This window comes from Neolamprologus multifasciatus, chromosome 6, assembly GCF_963576455.1.
Source record: "Neolamprologus multifasciatus chromosome 6, fNeoMul1.2, whole genome shotgun sequence".
NCBI classification, from domain to species: Eukaryota; Metazoa; Chordata; class Actinopteri; order Cichliformes; family Cichlidae; genus Neolamprologus; species Neolamprologus multifasciatus.
This window is the reverse complement of record NC_140444.1, coordinates 23,139,905-23,160,698: the sequence shown is the minus strand read 5'-3', so window position 1 is coordinate 23,160,698 and position 20,794 is coordinate 23,139,905. Positions and strand designations below refer to the sequence as shown.

At 38.5% G+C, this 20,794-nt stretch overlaps 2 protein-coding genes across 5 annotated transcripts in view; one reads left to right on the top strand and one right to left on the bottom strand.

Moving 5' to 3' along the window:
• The first annotated feature begins 4,861 nt into the window (after positions 1-4,861).
• ppa2 (inorganic pyrophosphatase 2) lies at positions 4,862-20,461 on the top strand. Of its 3 annotated transcripts, none has more exons than XM_085164185.1 (12): positions 4,862-5,226; positions 11,425-11,489; positions 11,568-11,612; positions 11,697-11,750; positions 12,267-12,386; positions 12,553-12,639; positions 12,874-13,000; positions 13,697-13,824; positions 13,939-14,024; positions 14,132-14,201; positions 14,316-14,355; positions 14,614-20,461. In XM_085164185.1, the coding sequence occupies exons 1-12, from the start codon at positions 5,106-5,108 to the stop codon at positions 14,646-14,648; spliced, it is 978 nt and encodes a 325-aa protein (XP_085020311.1). In that variant the 5' UTR covers positions 4,862-5,105; the 3' UTR covers positions 14,649-20,461. The 3 variants fall into 3 exon arrangements, with proteins under 3 accessions (XP_085020311.1, XP_085020309.1, XP_085020310.1); XM_085164183.1 differs by lacking the exon at positions 4,862-5,226 and adding an exon at positions 8,623-8,916; XM_085164184.1 differs by lacking the exon at positions 4,862-5,226 and adding an exon at positions 8,627-8,916 and having other exon boundaries at positions 14,577-20,461.
• Positions 15,140-20,794, bottom strand: part of tet2 (tet methylcytosine dioxygenase 2) — a 29,294-nt gene continuing 23,639 nt past the window's right edge. For both annotated transcript variants that reach the window (XM_085164170.1, XM_085164171.1), the window contains 3 exons: positions 20,259-20,396; positions 19,683-20,028; positions 15,140-19,263 (listed from right to left, as the gene is read on the bottom strand). In XM_085164170.1, coding sequence (XP_085020296.1) covers positions 17,909-19,263; positions 19,683-20,028; positions 20,259-20,396 — 1,839 coding nt within the window. In that variant the 3' untranslated portion in view covers positions 15,140-17,908. The remainder of the gene's footprint in view (positions 19,264-19,682; positions 20,029-20,258; positions 20,397-20,794) is intronic.

Genomic DNA, 20,794 nt, shown 5'->3' with positions numbered 1-20,794 from the left:
TCCTCGTCTAAGAGCCTTAGGGTTAGGTGTCATATGTTGATAAGGAATAATTCATACATGTGACCCCCCCCCCCCACACACACACACACACACACACACTATAAATCACAAATTGAGTTTTATATTTTTGCAATAATGTGATATCCTAATACAACATTTTAAGGATTTTACATCTGTGTGCCCTTTAACCACAGCAAATAGGAAAGGTATTGACAAGTCAAGTTATACATTAACTAACTACTGTTTCAAGCAGGACGTGGATCAGTAGATAAATTTCACATGGGTTTTAGAAACATACGTCAGCAACACATGCTTAGATGATCACAGTGTTCCTTGTGAAAACAGTGAGTGTGTTTCCTCCTCACTGAAGGAGAGACAATAGGCTCCCATTGTCTGTTTGTTTAAAACACCTATTCATCTTTTATTGACACAGACCTGTTTGACATCTTCTAAAGCATGCGTTCATAATCCTGATGAGAAATTGATAACAGCGTTTTTTTAAGTGTCTGATATTATTCATCAGCAGAAAAATCTATTTGAATGTTTGGAGGGGGAAAGAGAGTCTGAGTGTGTTTAACCATTTTAATATGTAGCAAAAGAGAGTTTTCAGCCTGAGACTCTCTGATCTTCACTCCTCCACCAATCAGACAACTAGCTTCTGGCAGACATACTGGATTGTCAGCCTGGGACGACCATTCATTAATTCTTTGCCCCATTAACCCCAACATATCTCCTGATGTTAGAAGGAAGGCAGGGATTGCTTCTTGTCAACAACCTGTTGGTTCTCTGGGTGTGCCTTCTACCTAGAAGTTAACCCTTTCTTCTTCCACAGCTGATGCTTGAGTGGACTTTTTAATTGCCCTGACATCAGATCTCCATGTTTCTGTCAGCCTCTGGCTAGCTTCCCTGCCAGGTGGAATACTTTGTTTGTTTCTAGTCATAGAGCCTACAGCTACTTTTCCATATTTCTCTTACTAATATGTTGCTCAATTCCACTAGACCGATGAATATTAATCAAAGCGTGGAGACATGTAGACACATCTTCCTCATCTCCAGCAAAACTAGCAATTGCTGTACATGCATACACAGTATTTAGTTCAGTTCAATTCAGGATTATTTATTGTATATAGCACCAAATCACAACTGCAATCCCCTCAATGTGTAAGTTAAAGACCCTACAATATTCTGGAGAAAATCCCAACCATAAAGCGACACCCTGTGAGTGAACACTTTGGAATTTCCCATACATATTTTCCTTATTTGAATACACCCATGCATGTGCATGCACACACACAGTTTTTTCTAGGAAGGTTGGGCGGTGCTTTGGTGAGACATCACATCCAAATAAGATACCCTACCACAAACTGATATAATGTGAGTGAACTCAGATAATTCAGTCAAATTCCTGAACTATTTCCATAATCCTGGGTTGCAGACAGCAAAAAAATGTGATCTGCTTGGGCCTACAAAACACAGAAAGACTCACTGTACTCATTTAGGTACAGTTATTTTTTTCTTATTATTTTTTTCTTTTTTTTTAACGCTCTGGTATTTTGTTGGGACCTTTCTCTTGAAAGGTGATATATAAATAACATATTCCTTATTTACTACAACATTGCAAATACGAGATTGGACCCACTTTTCCCCTCATACCTGACTTTATTGTGGCACAGATTTGACAAGGTACTGAAAACATTCCTCAGAGATTTTGCTCCATACTGACACAATAGTATCACATAGTTTATGCAGATGAGCCAGCTGGTCTTCCATGATGGCAATATCCCGTTCCACCACATTCCAAAAGTGTGCTAATGAATTGAGATCTTGTGACTATAGAAGCCTTTTGAGTACGGTGAACTCAGTAACATGTTCAACTAGTCTGAGTTGATTTGATCTTTGTGACACTGCATCTTATCATGCTCGAAGCAGCCTTCAGATGATGGGCACACTGTGGACATAACAGTACAGAAATGGCCAGCAGCAGTACTCAGGTAAGCTGTGGCTTTAAACGACACTCAGTTGGTGGCAAATGCTAGGCCCAAAGTGTGTCTAGAAAATATCCCCCACACCATTACACCGCCAACAAAAACCTGAACCACTCATACAAACAAAGATGGGCTATTTGGCATTTATGTTGTCTACACTAAATTCTGATCCTACCAAATGTTACAGCAGAAATCGAGACTCATCAGACCAGGAAACAATTTTTTTTTCCAGTCATCTGTTTTCCGATTTTGGTGAGCTTGTTCAATTCTGCCATCACTCCTGTTCTTAGTTGACAGGATGGGAACCCAGTGTAGTTCTGCTGCTGTAGCACATTTGCCACGAGGTTCAACGTCTTGTGCATACACTGGCTGTAACAAGTGATGACTGATTATTTGTTTAACTAAACCTTGTTTCACTGATATCAGTTCCAGATACATCTGTCTTATGCACCCTGCCTTACAAATATGACCTAGCAAATGATCCAATGAAATGATCTAGCAAAGTCAAATGTCAAGTGTTAAACACAAATGATTTCCCAGTGGTTTTCATTGGGATAAAGGCAAACCCTGTTCAGTGTTTTTCATAACCCCTTATACTTAGACCTGTGAACATTGGGTGACTCACAAAAATTATTTCCTTCTCTGTCAAACAGAGAAAGAAACACAGAGCTGAACGTAGTCAAACACACATCAGAGCACAGAGTCTTATGTAACCAAGCGGACTTGATAAAGTAAACCATATCAAACACTGTAAACAAATGTCCAAGTGTGTAAACAAAGTTATCGCCTGTAAGCTGAACTGCTTTGCTCTAAGGAGCTGGTGTGACATTTTGTCATTTAAAGGTGTGGCTTTGTTTGATTTCATTAAGAGAGTTTACATTTGCAAGGGAATTTAGACTTATGGGAAAATCTGTGGCCTAAAAACACAGCTGTTATTTTTATCATCCATCCATCCATCTTTCCACTTGTTCAGGGTCCGATTGGGGTGGCGACAATATCAAAGACATGAACCAGCTTTTATGGCTCCTCATAAGCTATGCTTGTTGTTTGTTTGAACAGAGGCCGACCTATAGAGCCATAAAAGAAACACATCAAGGGGAATGGGATCATTGTTTGTTCAAGGCACAATGGATACCTACAGACTTTGATCTCATGATGTTGAATTTACGAACATGAAATCCACAATATCCCTGACAGCTATAGTATTTTTTTTTATTCGCTGGGAAAAACATGTGCAATCACACATGGACACTCTATGTCCATAACCAGACTGCTTTGAGCTCAAGGCAACAGTAACTCAAATAATCACCACTTGTTACACCTAGTGTATGCACAGGACGTTGAACCTCGTGACAAATGTGCTACAGCAGCAGAACTACACTGGGTTCCCATCCTATCAACTAAGAACAGGAGTGATGGTAGAATTTAACAAGCTCACCAAAATCGGAAAACAGATGATTGAAAAAAAATGTTTCTTGGTCTGATGAGTCTCGATGTCAGGGACCAAGCAGTAAAGCATAAAGGACACAGGTGTTTAATTCAAAAAAAAAGAAAAGGGGGTTTTATTAGTGATGTGACGTCCTGTATCGAGGCTTCAAAGCTTGTGTCGAGTAATGGAGGGGGCGTTTCCGCGATGCGCGTAACGAGGCTTGTTTCATTTATGGGAGGAGCTGAAAATGATGACGTTCGAAGCCTCGCTGTCCGGCTGTACCACGTGAGTGGTTCAGGAAGCGGTTCGAACTTTGCCGCGAGCTATGACAGAGATATAAACCCCTCAGACTTTATTCAAAATGTGGGTGTTTGATGGAGAGTTGCGGTTAGTGAGAGTTTGGAGACAGTTTGGAGGTTTATGAGAGTGAGGAGAGAAAGTCAGGAGAGAATGGAGCCAGCTAAGAAGAGGAGGATGTCCTCCCCTGTGTGGGAACATTTTGATCTTATTCCTCCCAACAAGGTATGTTAATTTCTACAGAAGATGTATTTTAATAATACTGATGGTGCAATATAATTTATGTTAAGCTGTCTTTACTTTTGTACAAGGTGAAGTGTTTGCTATGTGCCAGGGAGCTGGGATATAACAACAACACCTCATCCATGCTTAGGCACTACAGAGCTTTGCATGAGAATAAGGGGAACACCGATTGTGGAGCAAGACCAGGTGAGCCATCAAATGCCATGATAATATAGCATGCTGTAATGTTACTAAATGATATAACAATATTATACAACTGTAATAAGTTACGTGTGTGATATTTATATTTGTGCTTTGTTTTTGTTGTCTTTCCTCAAGAGAACAATCTCAAATAGATGAAGACCTGGTTAACATGGTGATTGAGGACTCCCAGCCATTTAGCATTGTGGAGTACAAAGGATTTAAAAGATTTGTTAAATCATTAAATCCTAGCTATGTTCTCCTCACTAAAAAGGCCATAAAAGCAGTGAAAATTTATTTTTTTTACAGAATAAAATGTGAACAGGCAGGACTGAGGCCTCAGTGTGTAGCTGTCCATACCTCAACGTTACAAAAGCACAACCACTGTCCACACCCCAACCACACCTCACCTCACAGTAAATGATCATTTCCATTTTAAGCATTTCCAAATAATCATTTTCCATACTGCCAGTATAAATATACACAGTATGCTGCCATCAATACAATATAGATTTTTTACACACTCCTTTTGTTGTTGACATTTGCAGGGTGTGTGCAAAATGCAACACTCTTCAAATTCTTGCCAACTAATATTTTTATGTCCAGTAGGTGTCCTACTAGAGCAAATGAAGCTTCAAGACGCTTTTCACTGGGGTGAACCAATTGGATGAAAAGCTTCAGTGCTTCATGAAGCTTCATTTGCCCATCACTAGGTTTTATTGACCCAAAAGTATAAAAAGATATTTAACAAAGCCAAAACTTAAACAGGCAGACCAATAAAAGAGGTCAACTCAATAGACTAAACTCAAAATAACAATTAACAAAACTTCAAACCAAACATAATACAAACTAACCTGCTGAAATGACACATGGGGGAACTTAAATACTGGTTTAGCTAAACCAAATGACACACACAGGGGAAAACAAAATGGCTGCCATATAACCAACTAATACAAAACAATTAAACAAACATGAAACACCCCCCAGGCAATGAAGCATGTGGTTCTATCCAATTAGGCTGTCAGTGGTACTTCAGCTCTCCCAGCCCTTTGCCACACCTTTTGCCAGACAGGAGGAGAAGCCAAACCCCAGGTAACTCAAAGAACGATGTATTAATATAACATAAAACAGAACTTTGACCTTGCAGTGCTAATATGTGGGCACCCTATATAAACATTGGAAGGTGTCATAGAAAAATAAATTTAATAAAGAAACAATATTGAACAATAAGTAGAATATATTAAAGTAGTGACTGTAAATTAAACTTACCATGTGTGGCATGCCATCACACTCGATTTCTGCTGTAACATTTGGTAGGGTCAGAATTTAGTGTAGACAATATAAATGCCAAATAGCCTATCTTTGCTTGTATGAGTGGTTCAGGTTTTTGTTGGCGGTGTAATGGTGTGGGGGATATTTTCTAGACACACTTTGGGCCTAGCATTTGCCACCAACTGAGTGTCGTTTAAAGCCACAGCTTACCTGAGTACTGCTGCTGGCCATTTCTGTACTTTTATGTCCACAGTGTACCCATCTTCTGAAGGCTGCTTCCAGCCCGATAAGACGCAGTGTCACAAAGATCAAATCAGCTCAGGCTGGTTGGACATGTTACTGAGTTCACCGTACTCAAATGGCCTCTATAGCAGTGTTGGGACTAACGCGTTACAGTAACTACGTTATTATTGTGGTAACGAGCACGGTAACTAGTTATTATGCCAAAATCAGGAACGCGTTAATCGTTACTGGGATTTAGATAGGGTCGTTATTCGTTACTTCGTGTGGTGGCTATCGCGGAGCTTCCACAGATTCAGTAACATTAGCAAGTGGTGGAGGCCAGCAGGTGGATGAGAGAAAGGGGATGCAGGAGGAAGAGAGACCCGAGGCAGCTGCCGGTCCGAGTGTGAACTGAACTTCAGGTAAGAAGTTATGACCTGCAGTCTATCTGGGTCAGATATAAACCAAGTTTAGGTGGAGTTTATTTTCGTTGTGCTGACTTTTTCCGTACTGCGTACTGGCTAGCATGACGGAGTTTCTATACAGCTGGGTGGGTGCTATGAAGTTAATGATGAACTGTTGAACTTTATTTTGTTCATAAGGTTAATTATTAGAGTTGCCAACCGTCCGGTAAAAAAAAGAATCGTCTGGTATTCAGAGAAAATATCACGCGTTTCGTATTGAGGTGAAAAGGAACAGTTTGTCCCGGACTTCAGCTACAATGAAAAAGACACACAGCTCGAGTTATTCTGTGTTTGCTGCACAACTGCCTCTTCTTCTTTCATTCTCTCCCCTCTCTCTCCTGTTTCTGCTTCAATCATGAAAACTGATCAATGATCAGCTGATCGGCTCTCTTGTTTGTTTATCGCCCACTTTGCACCAGAAAGAGGAAACCAGCGGATGTCGCGTTAAACAACAGCAGCACATTTAAGCTCGATCAGCTGTTGTTAGAATTTATTTAATATTAATTTCTAGTATTAGCTGATGTTTGCTGGAGCCACAGCCGTAAAAGCTGCTGGTCATAATATCGGTTTGGTTATCTGGTGAGAGGGAAACATGAAGATGAAACCAGGAGATGTCCTTAATGAATCATCAGAGCTGAGCAGGTGCTGGAGAAACAGGTTTACCTTTTAGGTGACATGAATAAGTTGAAGGGAAGTTATGAACTGTTTCTGAGAGACGAATAACACCAGGATCCTTTTTTACGTAGCTGACAGCTGGTAACTGTGCAGGGGCGGATCTAGCAAAGTGTTGCCAGAGGGGCCAGGTAGGGCATTAACAGAGAAAGGGGGGCACAAAAAAATACTTTTCTTTCTTATTCTCATTTAAAATGTCTAGCTTTTTAAAAATAATTATCTGAATCTTACAACAAACGATTGATAGATTGATACATATATACCATCAAAACAGTGTACATCACTGTCACAACAGCGTTTGTTTTCATTCAAAGGCTTTATGATTTTTCCTATAATGGCGGGCCGGTCTCTAGTCAAAATGTCCGGGCTGATTTTTTGTCCCAAACCAGCCCTGTATGCAGCTCATCTGCAGTCTGGTGTTACCTACATCTTCCTATTCAGAAGGCAGAATTTTCGAGTTCTGAGTACAATCGAAAGCACCACAACTGCAGTTTTTGTGTTGGATGTAAAAAGCGCACATGATGCTGTGACGTAGGCTAGAATCATGGCAGCGGTCAATGACGGTCCAGGCGTGGGATTTCTCTCGTGGAAATATGCACTTTTTTTTCTTTTTTTTATTGGTAGGTGGCACAGTGCACTTTTGGCAAGTAAGCAAGCTAGAAGACTGGCAAAGTTATGGAAGCAACACATTTACAAGAGAATTCTGAGTAAAACCAAATTTACTTTCCCTAGTAACTTGAAGTAACTGAGTTACTTTTGATAGAAGTAACTAGTAATGTAACTAAGTTACTAATTTAAAGTAACTTACCCAACACTGCTCTATAGTCACAAGATCTCAATTTGCGTAAGGCAAAATCAGAGTTTGTAAAATTCCAGTGACCTTGTAAGTCAATATTTGGTATGGCCACCTTGACTTCAACAGAGCCTGAAGTCTCTTAGGCAGCTTCCTTGTCATTTCTTTAAGTTGTTTTGGGGAATTGTTCTTCAGGTTTCTTGAAGGTAATTCAAAGCTCTTCTCTGGATGTTAGCTGACTTTTCTTCTGTTCTTGGTTGAGTTGTACATCTCTTGACATCCTCATATTGGTGATGATTTGAACCAAATATTTCACATTTGGATTCATCCCTCCATAAGACCCATTGCCACTGACTTTCCATCCAGTTTTGTGTAATTTCAAATATCTCAGCCTTTTCTCCCAGTTTCCCTTCCTTAAGAATGCTTATCCAAGATGAGCTCTATAAATTCTCTATAGGCACATCTAGTTGGTATTTTCCTTTTAATTTGATCTGTTTAATTTGCTTATTTCCATGATTATTATTTCTATTAATACTCAGTACGTGTGTAATATAACAATTTCAAGCTGACAGGCAGGAAGGTGGAGAAAAGGGACAGAAAGAACAAAGAAAAAAGTAGAAAGACCTGAACGACAGCCAGGGGGCAGTAAAAATTACAATCCTTTCTGTGGCTGCTACACTAATTGTAAAATTAAGTTAGAAATAATTACTTCCGGTTAAAATATGATTTATTAATAAAATAAAACCAATGTGTTGGTAACAGACGAACGACTGAACAGATTTGAGGCATGAGACCAGGCTACTTATACGTGACACTACACTATTATACCAAATAAAAAACAAAACAAACAAACAAACAAGAAGATCGTGTTAAAGAAAAAAACGCTTCTACACTTTGGAGATTGTTTGAATAAAACAGACTAAACGCAGGTCAAATATGGGCCACTGCCTAAATATGTCTAAGAGTGCTGGTCTGAATATGGGAAAAATAAATAAAATATAAAGTACATTCGCACCTTCATGTAGAAACTGCGTCACACAAAACTACGTCTGGGGTGTTTTATTTTGAAACGCGCTGACCGGAAGCCCGCTGTTTCACGCCGAGGCTGTTGAAACAGAAGCTGGAGGACGGGAAGCAGGAACTAAGACGGGGGAAGTAAGAAGTGTATAATGAGAGCACTGATGTTACGCTCATCGGTCCGGTGTTTGGTGACAGTTTTCGGCACATTTTCCGCCTCTAGCCGCAAAGTTATTGCACAAGCAGCAGCTGTTTCGCACCAGTATTATTTCAGAAAAACGATGCACTATCAAACGGAGCAGAGAGGACACCAGAACTCTCCCGACTACCGGCTTTATTTTAGTAAGTTAATTTACGCCATTGTGAAAGGAACCATGCCTGTTTTTTGCATTGAATGCTGCAGCTGGTTAGCACAGTCACAAAGGTTGGTGTCTGACCGTGTTGTGGTAACCTTAAGTCGACATGCAGGTCAAGGTAAACGCTTGACCTTTGAGTTATGTTTCCTGTCCAAGCGGCTCTTTTACGGCTTTGATTTTAGTGCCAAAATCCCGCTAACGCTAGCCGTCGTTGTCACGTGTTTTGAAAGTACGCATAAGGAGAAACGAGGAAGAGGTGCGTGTTCCTCGTGGGTTGTACTTCCTGTTTGTTGGCCACGTGGATGCCAGTCATGCAAAACCTCAAGCAAAACCAAAAATGGAGGCATTTCTATCATCAAGACACATCATATCAAGTCAAACCGTGTTGTAGATCATGAATTTTCTTTATCACAACGTAACAACAGGGATGAAACCAGATGTAAAGCTTTATTCAGGCACAGCAAAGGTCCATGCTTGACCCCAAAACCGCACTGGGGTTGAACTCGGATGTGGTACTGTGTGATCACAATCTACACTTGAGCAGGAAACTCCAGTGCTTCCTCAGTGACAAAAGCCTAACTTAATTAAACAAATACATTTAGCTTACCACAGTATCTGTAAAATCGTGAACATTATTGTGATAAGATAGAGAGAAGCTGAGAAACTAAAATAAACTATTCTGGTCCAGATTGTGAATGGCACTAAGCCCAAGCCAGGAGTGTATGAGGATTTGGGACAGTCCCGTTTGTTCACAGTACAAGACACTGTTTTCTTGGAGTATTAAAATGTGTTGTATGACCTCACTGTTAGCGCTTTACTGCTGCATCAGTAAATTACCAGAAAATGTAAAAGTGCCACTTTTTAAATGAAAATGCAAGTATCAATAAACATGAATATTCAAGTTATAGTGTGCACATGGTAGTAATGAGGAAACTGGACTGGAAATGAATGCATTTTTGCTTTTCACAATAATAATTGCTTTAAAAAAAAGGGAACTTGAATCACAATTTTAAAGCAAATGCTGTAATATTTGATTCATCTTGTTTCAAGCAGAAGGCTGCAGACATGCAGCAACAACATGCACACTGCAGTGCACTAACGTGTGGGCTGCATGCATGGAAATGCACTGCAAAACGTACACCTGAGAGTGTGTTTGGGATTGAACATCGCTTTGGTATTGTGCATTAGAAAGGCAATTGTTCTTTTCCTGTTACTGTCAGTAATACAGGAACTTCTTAAAGCTTTGGCCACAATAGAAGGGCTGTACTGATGCCTGTGATTTATGTAGATAATTTATTATTGTTTAGTCAAATAATAAGACTCATGATTAAACTTTGTCAGAAGACTGAGCAGTTTCAATTAATTTCTTTTCCACCTGCATAATAATAATAACAATAATAATAATAATAATGATCAATGAATAGATTAACATCAAAAGTATTTGCACATTTATTGAACCCTGCAAAACTATCTGAAACTGAAAAGCTTTTAATTTTACCTCACTTTCTAGTTTCCTCCATTGGCATTGAGAAAGTATAGTAATAGTATACCTATGACTGAGCAGTATATCAATTGAAATATGTTTTCAAAAGATATTAGCCGACAGTGTCATTAATACTGTTATAGTTTGATGCTGTGTTTTGTAAAGCTGTTCTTCTGTAAAGCAGTGTTTGCAGGGTTTGTGTCTGTCCTCGGTGCACTGTCTGAGTGTAACCTCGTCCCTTGAAGCTTTGTTTTCCTGCACCAGTAATAGCTTAAAGGCTTGACCGTATATATATTTGTCTTCTGTTCTGTTGCATGTGACAACATACACCAAAGTCTGTTGATTTGTGGACACAAGGACAAAACAGGGGTTGCTAGTCTACTTGGTGTGACTGTTTGCGGCAGTTAATTAAGACCTTATGTTTTTGGGAGGTAACATAACTGTTTTTGGTCAATGGAATCTGGTGGGACGTTAAAGTTTCACTTCCTTGTGGTGAAGAGCTTCCTAATGGGAGCTAAAGCAGTGGCAATTTCTGTGCCAGTCAGTTCTCCTTTTTGCTTGAGGTTGTGCTTATTGCCGTCAACTGCAGGTAACACTGACTCATCAGAACCTCATACAACCCCCACTTCAAAAGCTCAAGTAAACAGTCCCTGCCTGAGTGATATGAGTAATACTTATGATTTTAAACACCAGGAACAAGTAGCACCCCAGTTTCTTTGAAATATGAACTATGACATCATTGTCATTATTATGATTTTTTTTCTTTGTATTTTATGCCGATTAGTCTTTTTAAGAAAAACTGTTGTGACATCTCTTATGATGTTTGTGTGGAAAGTGTCAAGATATAGATATCCATTCACCTCAAAAATAACAAGATTTAAGTTTTTGTTCCCTACCCTAAACAGACATCTGGAATTTAATTGTAAAATATGTGTTAAGAGTAAAATGTTTATGCACAGAAGTACTTTGCTAAAGTTTTAAAGTTTTATGTTTTTTCTTTTTGTTTTTTAGAAACCTCAGATGGGAAATACATTTCGCCATTCCACGATATTCCACTAATAGCAGAGACAGAACAGGTAAGGGTTAGATAGCAAAGGTTTGTTTTCACTTGAATCTAATATTCTAACCATTTTTATTTATTTTATTTTCTTAAGGAAAATGATGTACCTGCTAAAAAGTCCAAGAAGAGTGAGAGTGAGGTAAAGTTCGATTAAGTGTTTCAGGTCACTTCTACCATCTAAAGCAATCAGGATAATGTATTTGGCTTTCTTGGTTTCTCTCAGGTGCTCTACAATATGGTAGTGGAGGTACCAAGATGGTCAAATGCTAAAATGGAGGTAAGAATAGATAAAGTACAGTCATGTACATACATGCTACAGGTAAGGTATCACACATTACACTCTACTATACCCTATGACAACTGCTGTTGCACTGGAAAAAAGGTTATGATGCACAGTCATCTGTTTTTAAGAAATTGTAGTCGTGGTTTTGTTTTTAAGTCAGATAGCATAACGACAACTGGAAGATACTTTATTTATCTTTAGATAAGCATTTGATGTGGCTTTTTGAGTTGTAGCTGACTTATAAAACTAAATGTAACTCACCACAAGGAACTTTATACCGCATTTTAAATGTAATGGAATGAGTTGCCTCCCACTTCTGAAGTTAGAATAGCAGTGCCCTGAAGCCGTTTTCATTTAGCTAGCTAGCTAAGCATGAAAGTGAAGTTTGGGGAGTTCCTGACATTTAAGAAGTGAAAGTTATTTACCTCATTTCTTCAGCTGCGCTTCAACAGTGGAAAAACAACAAACGCACATAAAAACACACACCTTCATAATTGCTTAAATTCCCAGATTGCGATAAAGGAACCGCTGAATCCGATCAAGCAGGATGAAAAGAAAGGAAAGCTCCGATATGTTGCCAACATATTTCCCCATAAAGGTTACATTTGGAATTATGGGGCACTTCCACAGGTGAGGAAAAGCACAGTATGAGATGCATTAAGCCTTCTTCTTCATTTTCATCATATCTGTTTCAAAATAACAGTACTGCAGTTCATTTTGTTGTATTTAAATATATTCCAATAATTATGTTTTACAAATACCTGCATGATTGTTTTCTTACATGCTTGAACTGAAGACGTGGGAAGACCCGGGCCAGAAAGACAAAGAAACTAATTGTTGTGGTGACAATGACCCCATTGATGTTTGTGACATAGGCACCCAGGTAATACAGCTTAAAACTGTACATTGATTTTATTAGAGACATTCTATTAGGTACCCCTTTATAGGATTGCTATCAAGTCATATCTAATGAATCATGAGTCTTAGATATTTGTGTTAACAGTTAGGTGAACAGGTGCACCTAATGATTAGGTCAGTGAGTGTATATACATGTGCAATTTATGTAGTATTGCTTTTTATTAATTGATGATTTATTATGTGTTGTTTGGTTCTTCAGGTGTGCTCTACTGGTCAGGTTATCCAAGTAAAAGTGCTTGGCATCTTGGCCATGATTGATGAAGGAGAAATGGACTGGAAGGTCATAGCTATCAATGCTGAAGACCCTGATGCCAAAAATCTAAATAGTGAGTGTTTTAAACTAACGAAAGTCAAGAACTGGTAACATGTAATTAATTTAACATACATTAGTGATTATTAGTAATTATTTTACTGTTTCATGGCAGCAGAAAGATTAAGGCAGTTTCAAAATGATTGTTAAAGTGATCTGCTCTCTACCCTGATTCAAAAATACCATTTCATTTTCATCTACTTATTCTATACAAGAAGATTAAGCACATGTAGAGCTGTTTAAGGTTAGCTATGCAGCCAGTATGCACTACTTGTCAGATTTGCATTTGCCCACGTACCAGGAGCGAGATACTAATGTACCTGCCCATTTCAGATTCAGTTGATTGTTTATCCAACACAGACATCATGGGAGAAATGCAGACTTGCACTCTGTAGTTAAAACACTTGGCAAAGTCTGTACCCTGTGGAGATTTTGCTGTAAACATTGTTGTGTTTATATTCAATGTGTCTTTCCAAAACACACTGTACCCTAGCCAACATGTTTAATGCATTTCTTAACCTCATACAGCATGTTCTAAATATTTTTAACCCTGCATTCATTTTAACTTGAATCCTGTTGTTGTATTAGTGTTGTATAGCTACATTCTGTCATAAATTATAATCTTAGAAACTGCTAACTGTAAATTTTCTCACTGAATATTTGCTGCACAATTTAGTTCCCAAATTCATGTTATTGAATGCGTTTTCTGCAGATATAGAGGATGTCTGCAAGAACCGACCCGGTCATTTAGAGGCCACTGTTGAGTGGTTTAGGAAATATAAGGTGCCGGATGGAAAGCCTGAAAACAAATTTGGATTCAATGGGGAGTTCAAAGACAAGGTACTTACTACCTTTGTAACAATGATATGACATGACAGTCTGCTACTAGTTGCAGTCCATGCAGTTAGCGAAAGAGGCAGCAAAAAACAAACTAGTCTCTATCTCTGTTGATAGGACTTTGCAGTTGAGATCATTAAGTCCACCCACGAGCACTGGAGGGCACTAGTACAGAAGCAAAAAAATACTGGAGGAATTGACTGGTAAGTTAGTTGAAGACAAAACTCCTGCTTTATGTGTTTGCATATGATGTAAAGGTGTAACTGGCTATGAAAGTATAATGAGCTCTACTCTTTGCTCTTTTCTTCAGCAAAAACGCGTTATGTTGTGATAGCCCTTGGAGATGTACCACTGATGAGGCCAGAGAAGTAGTTCAGTCGGTAAGAACTTTACTAGCTCTTGTTTCACAGTATTGGTAGCCACTGCAGCAGTAATATATAAAGCTACACGATGAGTTAGTGTGGTAGGTTTATTTTTATATTTTCATTCTCCAGGCTCCTGCATTTGGCAGCGCACATCCTGTGTCTCCAGAGGGTAAGTTTAAAAAAAAAAAGACTGATTAATATATTTATTAAGTACATAAATTAATTGATGAATAAATAAAAGTGAGAGAGAAGAACGTATTCCAAGAATCATACTTGGAGTTCCACACAGGGAAATTGCTTTGCAACAGTTGTTCAATTACAAAAATAAAAGAGATACATTCTAATACATTTTAAATAATTCTTTGCCATTCTAAACCTCTTCTTGCACAGTGGAAAAGTGGCATTTTGTCTGACTCTCCCAAAACAGCATGGATACAGTCAAAACGTCTGAACACCTTATGAGGGATTCTTCTGCATTCTTATTTTGTATGGAGCAATTTTAAAGAGAGCCATCGACACTCTGTTATTTGTTGAATAAAAGAAACACACCAAGTGAAGAATTGTGCTAAAGTACCAGACTTGAAGTCGGGTCTGATTTATGGTGCCACAATTGACACCTGTTTGAATTTTTTGCTAGTATGCCAATTATCATTTGTCATGGGGGAAAAAGGACTCCTTTTTTATGATTGTGAATCATGCTGTATTTGTATTCCAGGACTGTTGTGGCCATGTCTAGTTTATATTTATATAGTCCTCTAATTTCCTCTACAAATGTAATTGTTCTTTCAGATACAGAACCACACACTTTATATGTAACAAGTAAACGTTTGGATAAATTAAAAGGAAAATCTTAAACATTATGTGTGTTTTATAAGTTCACATCGTACATTTCAACTTGTGGATAAAACACAGAATTTAGATATTGTGATTAACTTGGAAGTAACAAATAAAAGTGCTTTAAATAAATATAATTTTTATTTAAAAAAACACCCACATATCAGCAACATCAGGAATGATATAATAAACAGCTTTCAAATAAACTGCATTCAGTACATTACAATACTTACAGTATTAATACCCATCCTCAATTTGATTTTCTTTTTTCTTTTGTAGCATACCAAACTTCAAGAGAACTAGGGAAGCTTTAAAAAAGTAAAATTACAGGCAAAAAGTTGCACTTTTTTTTTTAATACCTTTTAGTGTCTAACTGCAAAAAGACCAAGTGTGTATGAACTGCTGGCTTAACCTTTGAGATGAGCATACTAGCTAAGCCCAGACAATCATTCAAGTAATGTTGACTCACTCAGAATCACTCTGAAGCATCTTCAAGTATGGCTATGCTTTTTAACCCGCTATTTCTTACTACACCTTGGCTCTCTCAACAACGACCTGCTACTGTAGCTGGGTACTGTACAATGAAATTTAACATTTCTATATGATTATTTTTACAGAACAGATTTTTAAAAAAAACTAGAACTACTGACTGAACTATGGTGATACTATAACCGTAACCATTGCAGCGACAGTGAGTGTAATATTTACAAAAAACTTTCTGGATTATCTAACCAAAATCATTTTAACTTGGGAAAGGGTCTCAAAGGATGAGCTATGGTAGAATTGACAAACAAAAAGAACCAACATGAACATTGAAGAATGAGTTATACTCCTGAAATACAAATTCTTGGTATGTACATTGTGACATAATTTATTTTTTTTAACACATAAACAATATGTTTAAATAAAACGTTTTGAAATTCTGCATTACATTTTTTTTCCTGAAAAAGAAATGAAGTGCTTTAAGAAAATGAATATTGAAAAGTGGGGTGAGTTGTTGCTTTAGCATGACTGTCATTAATTTAATTACATTAATTAAATCAAATAGATTGGGAAGAAGTCATTGTACAGTTGATTAGTGGTTATAAATAAATGTATACACAGGCACAAAGATGTGCAACTATTTTAATCACTGCTCTGGTCTTGCTTCGTAACATAAGCAAAAATTGCTTTTAGTTTTTTTGTTTTCTTTTAAAGTCAATATCGTTCCCTTTAGTCAGCTCAGTGCATATATGTTCAGATTACTATTACCTCCATTCTCCTTGCTAAAATATACGTACAAAACTGCAGGAAAGTATATTTTTCCACACAAAATAATTTTGTGTGAAATATAACAAACAAGAACCATATTGGGATTCAGGATGCAATGGCAAGTCCCTGAATATGAAAAAAACAACCACATTAATACAGGCAATGCAGATGTACACAAAATTAGTTGAAAATGTCCCTGATTTTTGCAGTAATATTAAAGATTCAAGTTCAAGTAATACTTTCTTGCAGATTCATAAGAAAGTAAGAAATGAACTTTTATGCCTTTTGGTGGCCTGAATTTTAAGTGTGATCAACATTTTGAAAATAATAAACGAATAAAGAAAGAAAAAGACGTTATAATCCTATTGCCAAATGTTTGAGGTATATGACAGGTTTGTACTGTACACTATTTAAAAGCCTTCTCACCTCCCAAAGAGTCTCACATTTTATGTTTCTAGTAGGTTGAGTAGCACCTTATGAATAGATTCATTTGAAACCCAAAGAAATACAGTGAAACAGGCTGTTAGCATTCTTTGCAACAAAAAATCTCTAACAGGAATTCCAAAAGGAATATTAATTTACTGTACAAATCTCACCTGTTTATCTTACAGTTAGATTACAATAAGTAAAGACCACACAGCAAGCCAGCTGCCCTCTGAAACTGACACTGAGCTTACCCAGTATCATGTTTCTCAGTGTTTAAAAAGCACATTTACTAAGCACCACAGAAAAATCTACATGTAATATTCACAATCACCAGGTGTGTTCAATTAACCTGTTGTAAGGAACGTTTAAAAAAAATAATTGATAAACAAAGGAACCCTGGAAAGAGAACCAGAACAACTGAGATCTTTCTGGTTTTTTTTTCTTTCGAAAATGCACCATAAAAGAATGGCTCAATTTACAGTAAAAATGACATAGGAAAGTGAAAGAAGCACCAGCAATTGATAAAACTGTTAAAACTTTTGCATGGACACCTTTATGGATTGTTCATACAACCCCCAAGTCCTTACAAATTCATGAATGTCACAATGTGTTGCTTAGAAATGACATGCTGTCAATGCAGACACATGCTTTTACCAGATCTTATAATTTAAAGGTACTACCAAAACTTTTTTTCAGCTTCAACTATCATTACCAAATGTGTTTTTAAAAAACACTGGCTTTTCGAAAAGCATTTTGTATATTGGCATGATATTTCCGGTGTCCCGCTGACATTTATCTGTGCAGTTAGTGTAAAGGCATTTGAATTCAAATAAAAGGTAATAAGCATAATTTTTTAGCACCGTGAATGTTGTCATTTACAAAAAGTCAGTGTTTTATGCCAAGATTACATCTCCAAAAAACTTTGAAAGAAAAATAAAAACCACCAAAAATCACTCTTTACAGCTAAAATAGATCCGTGTGTATCAGAGTAAAAGCACCAGAGAGTTTGTATCTTGCAAAAGTTACCAAAGAAGAATAAATACAGCCTTTGTAGGGTAAACGGGTAAAGCTTGATTGTTAAAGAGGTGAAAGGTGATTTGTAGCTCATCTAATCACAGGTTCCTTTTACAACAAAAGGGTGATGGGAGGGCATTGGTGCCTGTGGTCTTGTTTGTCGTAGCACCTTCAAGGGTCTTCTTAATGAGTGTTTTCTACGCAAGCTGGTTGTAAGGCCCTGTAACCTTGGTGAAGGCGTATGGAGATGTACTGACATACGTGTTTGTTGTGCATGACAAAGATCCCTCCATTAGTGCCTTGATATAACGTTTGTAAGGAGGCTCCCCTGTAGTCTCTGATGACTCTAGATGCTCACGTTTAGGCCCCTTTTTGCTGGTCTTGCTAGGAGTCCCCTCACTGCCATTCCTCTCTGCTTCTTCTTCTTTCTCTCTAGCCTTTTCTGCCATCTTTGCTTCCCACAGTGCCAAACCATGCTTGGCTTCATTCAAATTTTTGTGCTGGTAGAACACTAAGGAAATACGGGTTGGGTGGGTGCGATCTGGATTTTTAAGGGGCGTTGTCGCATGGAGCTCCCGTTTTGCACACTCAATAAGGACAGAGCCATGGCTAGGTGCCACAGCCACTCCACCAATATCAGGGTCTAAGAAATTGTGCTCGTTGTCTGACCACAGCTCTGGCTTTTGCGGCGTGGTGGGTGTCTGTGGTGTTCCAGGTTCCAGCTTGATACTGGAACCCATGAGGCTTCCATTTGGCAACCTTAACCCTGACTGTATTTCAGGGTTTAAACACATACTGCCAGACTGAGCAGAAAGCATTTGTGGGCCAGGCATACCCATCTCTGCTTTGATTTGCAAATGGAAAGGATCTTGGCCTGGGGACAGCATTTGAGGGTTCTGGGGCAGATATGGATTTGGGCATTCTCCAAACCGATTGCCTTTGCTCATAGCAGTTTTGTAATCTACGCCTGCATGGGCTGAGGATGCTCTTGAGAGGGGGTCCATAAACCGGGGATCTGAGACGCTGTTAGGAGTATAAGGTCCATAAGGTCGCATGGGAGGAACTGGTCTAATGCTGCTGGCATTATAACCATTGACCTGTAAGCCTGGCTCACCATATCTTGGTGGGTAATTGACCTCATAACGCCGTATACCATACTGCTGCTCTGAGTAAAGTGTCGGCCGTTGTTGTCGATACATTTCTAAGTGCTTTGGGTTTGGGGGATAATATGGATTGTAGTTGTCAAAGGGAATTCCTCCATTACATTGATAACCTAGGTATGGACGATTGGATGCATTCATGTATGAGTTTGATGCATGGAGTGGGGAAGGATAAGGGGTGGAAGATGATGGCTGATGGGGATATATACTGCCTGGCTTTGAAGTGCTTGGAAAAGACCCATTATGGTTGGGAAACCTGGAGAAAGCAGCATTTGTTGTGCCAGGATAAGGAGGGAGAAAGCTCTGGTGGTGTTGCTGCTGCTGATGGACCCCTAGGGGGTGTTGTGGCTGACATGATTGACGGGTTGCTCCTACAGCACCTGGAATAAGTCCTGGAAAACAAAATCCATTGCGTCACCTTTTGTAAAATCATTATTTGTGGGTCTTTTGGTGTTCAATTTAGTGTTCCAACAATATGTTGCTACAAAGAAAAAAGCATATTTAACGCTTTCCCCCACAAAGACACATTTGACAACCTACACTGTACCATTAATGAAAAGTTATATATCTACATAAATCAATAAAGATGCAATATTTTATTTATTTTTTTAGAATACATTTCATGTTTTTCCAATGGTAAAACCTGTCCAACCTATACAGCCCTGGTAAGCTGTATAGGCATAGAGCACCCTCACTAACTTCTGATGCACACCTCATTTTGTTCTGGAAGCAAGCCTGAAATATGACAGAAACTGCTCAGTTCAGAGAAATCAAGGGATACCTATGAAGTGAAAATAATTTGTTACCCTACCTGCCATTGGATTGCTCTGAGTAGAATTCTCAAAAGTGCCAGGTTTTGATTTGGCCTTCTCTCCTTTATCATTGGAGCTTTCCAGCATGGCATTCTTGTTGGCAGCTGCTTTCTTAGCATCCAGCTTTTTTTGTCTGCAAGATTTAGCAGGCTCTGCAAGCATGCGCACCTGGCGGCGGAAAACACTGAGAACTTGGATAGCCCCTGACTTTATTTTCTCTTGTTGACCTTCCTCACTTCCAAATTCATCAGTGTTGGAAGCTTTATAAAGAGGTAAGACATGAAGCTGCTCATCCTCTGGAATCTTTCCAATCCCTCTGTTATCCTCCCTCGTTAATGTACACACCTGAAAAAAAATAAAAGAATTACTATCTGAATTAAATGGCTTTTGTTGGGGGTGTAGCAGTGATAACATAACATAAATAACTTATTTATATATCCGCCATATCTGAAGTTTTGCTTTGATGAGGTGTTGTGGCAGAGTAGCTTGACGTGCAGGTTGAATTTATGCAAATATATTCAACCTGCATTTTTCTAAAATACTTAGAAAAATGTGTTTCCCTTTTTTATCCTTACCACAGTGCTGCCACCCTGCATGTTGTGGAGGTCTCTATGAGCATGGGCACAGAAATCCATACAAGCAGTAACCCCAGAGAAAGGACGGCCATCCTTGAGCCCAAGACGGCAATCCAAAGCCCTATGTTCATGTTCCACCTGTGTTCAGGGACAAAAAGAAGTTAATTTAAATAAGCTGCCTAAAAGTTTGTGAAGGTCACTACTAGGGATGGGTATCGTTTAGGTTTTATCCGATACCGGTGCCAAACCGGTACTTTTGAAATGGTGCCGGTGCTTAAACGGTGCTCGAACCGGTGCTTGAAGAATGGAGAACACAAAATTGGTCCAAAAACCTCTCATGTTCAGCTGTTTTTTTTGTAAAAAGATAACAATGTTAGCCTTTTCTGCAGCTATAGGGCATATATGGTATCACTCTGGGCTGGAAGCAGTGCTTAAACAATGGAAAAAACAAACTTTGTCCAAAAATCTCTCATGTTTAACTGTTTTCCACTTTTTCTTTGGTCATTTTAGCCTTTTTGGCCAGGGTGAAGGGAGTA

Bases quoted from the DNA above. Each gene is read 5' to 3' on its own strand.
- ppa2 (XM_085164183.1), top strand. From the start codon at position 8,727: ATGAGAGCACTGATGTTACGCTCATCGGTCCGGTGTTTGGTGACAGTT. The intron at 12,387-12,552 runs GTGAGGAAAAGC...CTTGAACTGAAG, and splicing joins ATTATGGGGCACTTCCACAG to ACGTGGGAAGACCCGGGCCA. The intron at 13,001-13,696 runs GTGAGTGTTTTA...CGTTTTCTGCAG, and splicing joins TGATGCCAAAAATCTAAATA to ATATAGAGGATGTCTGCAAG.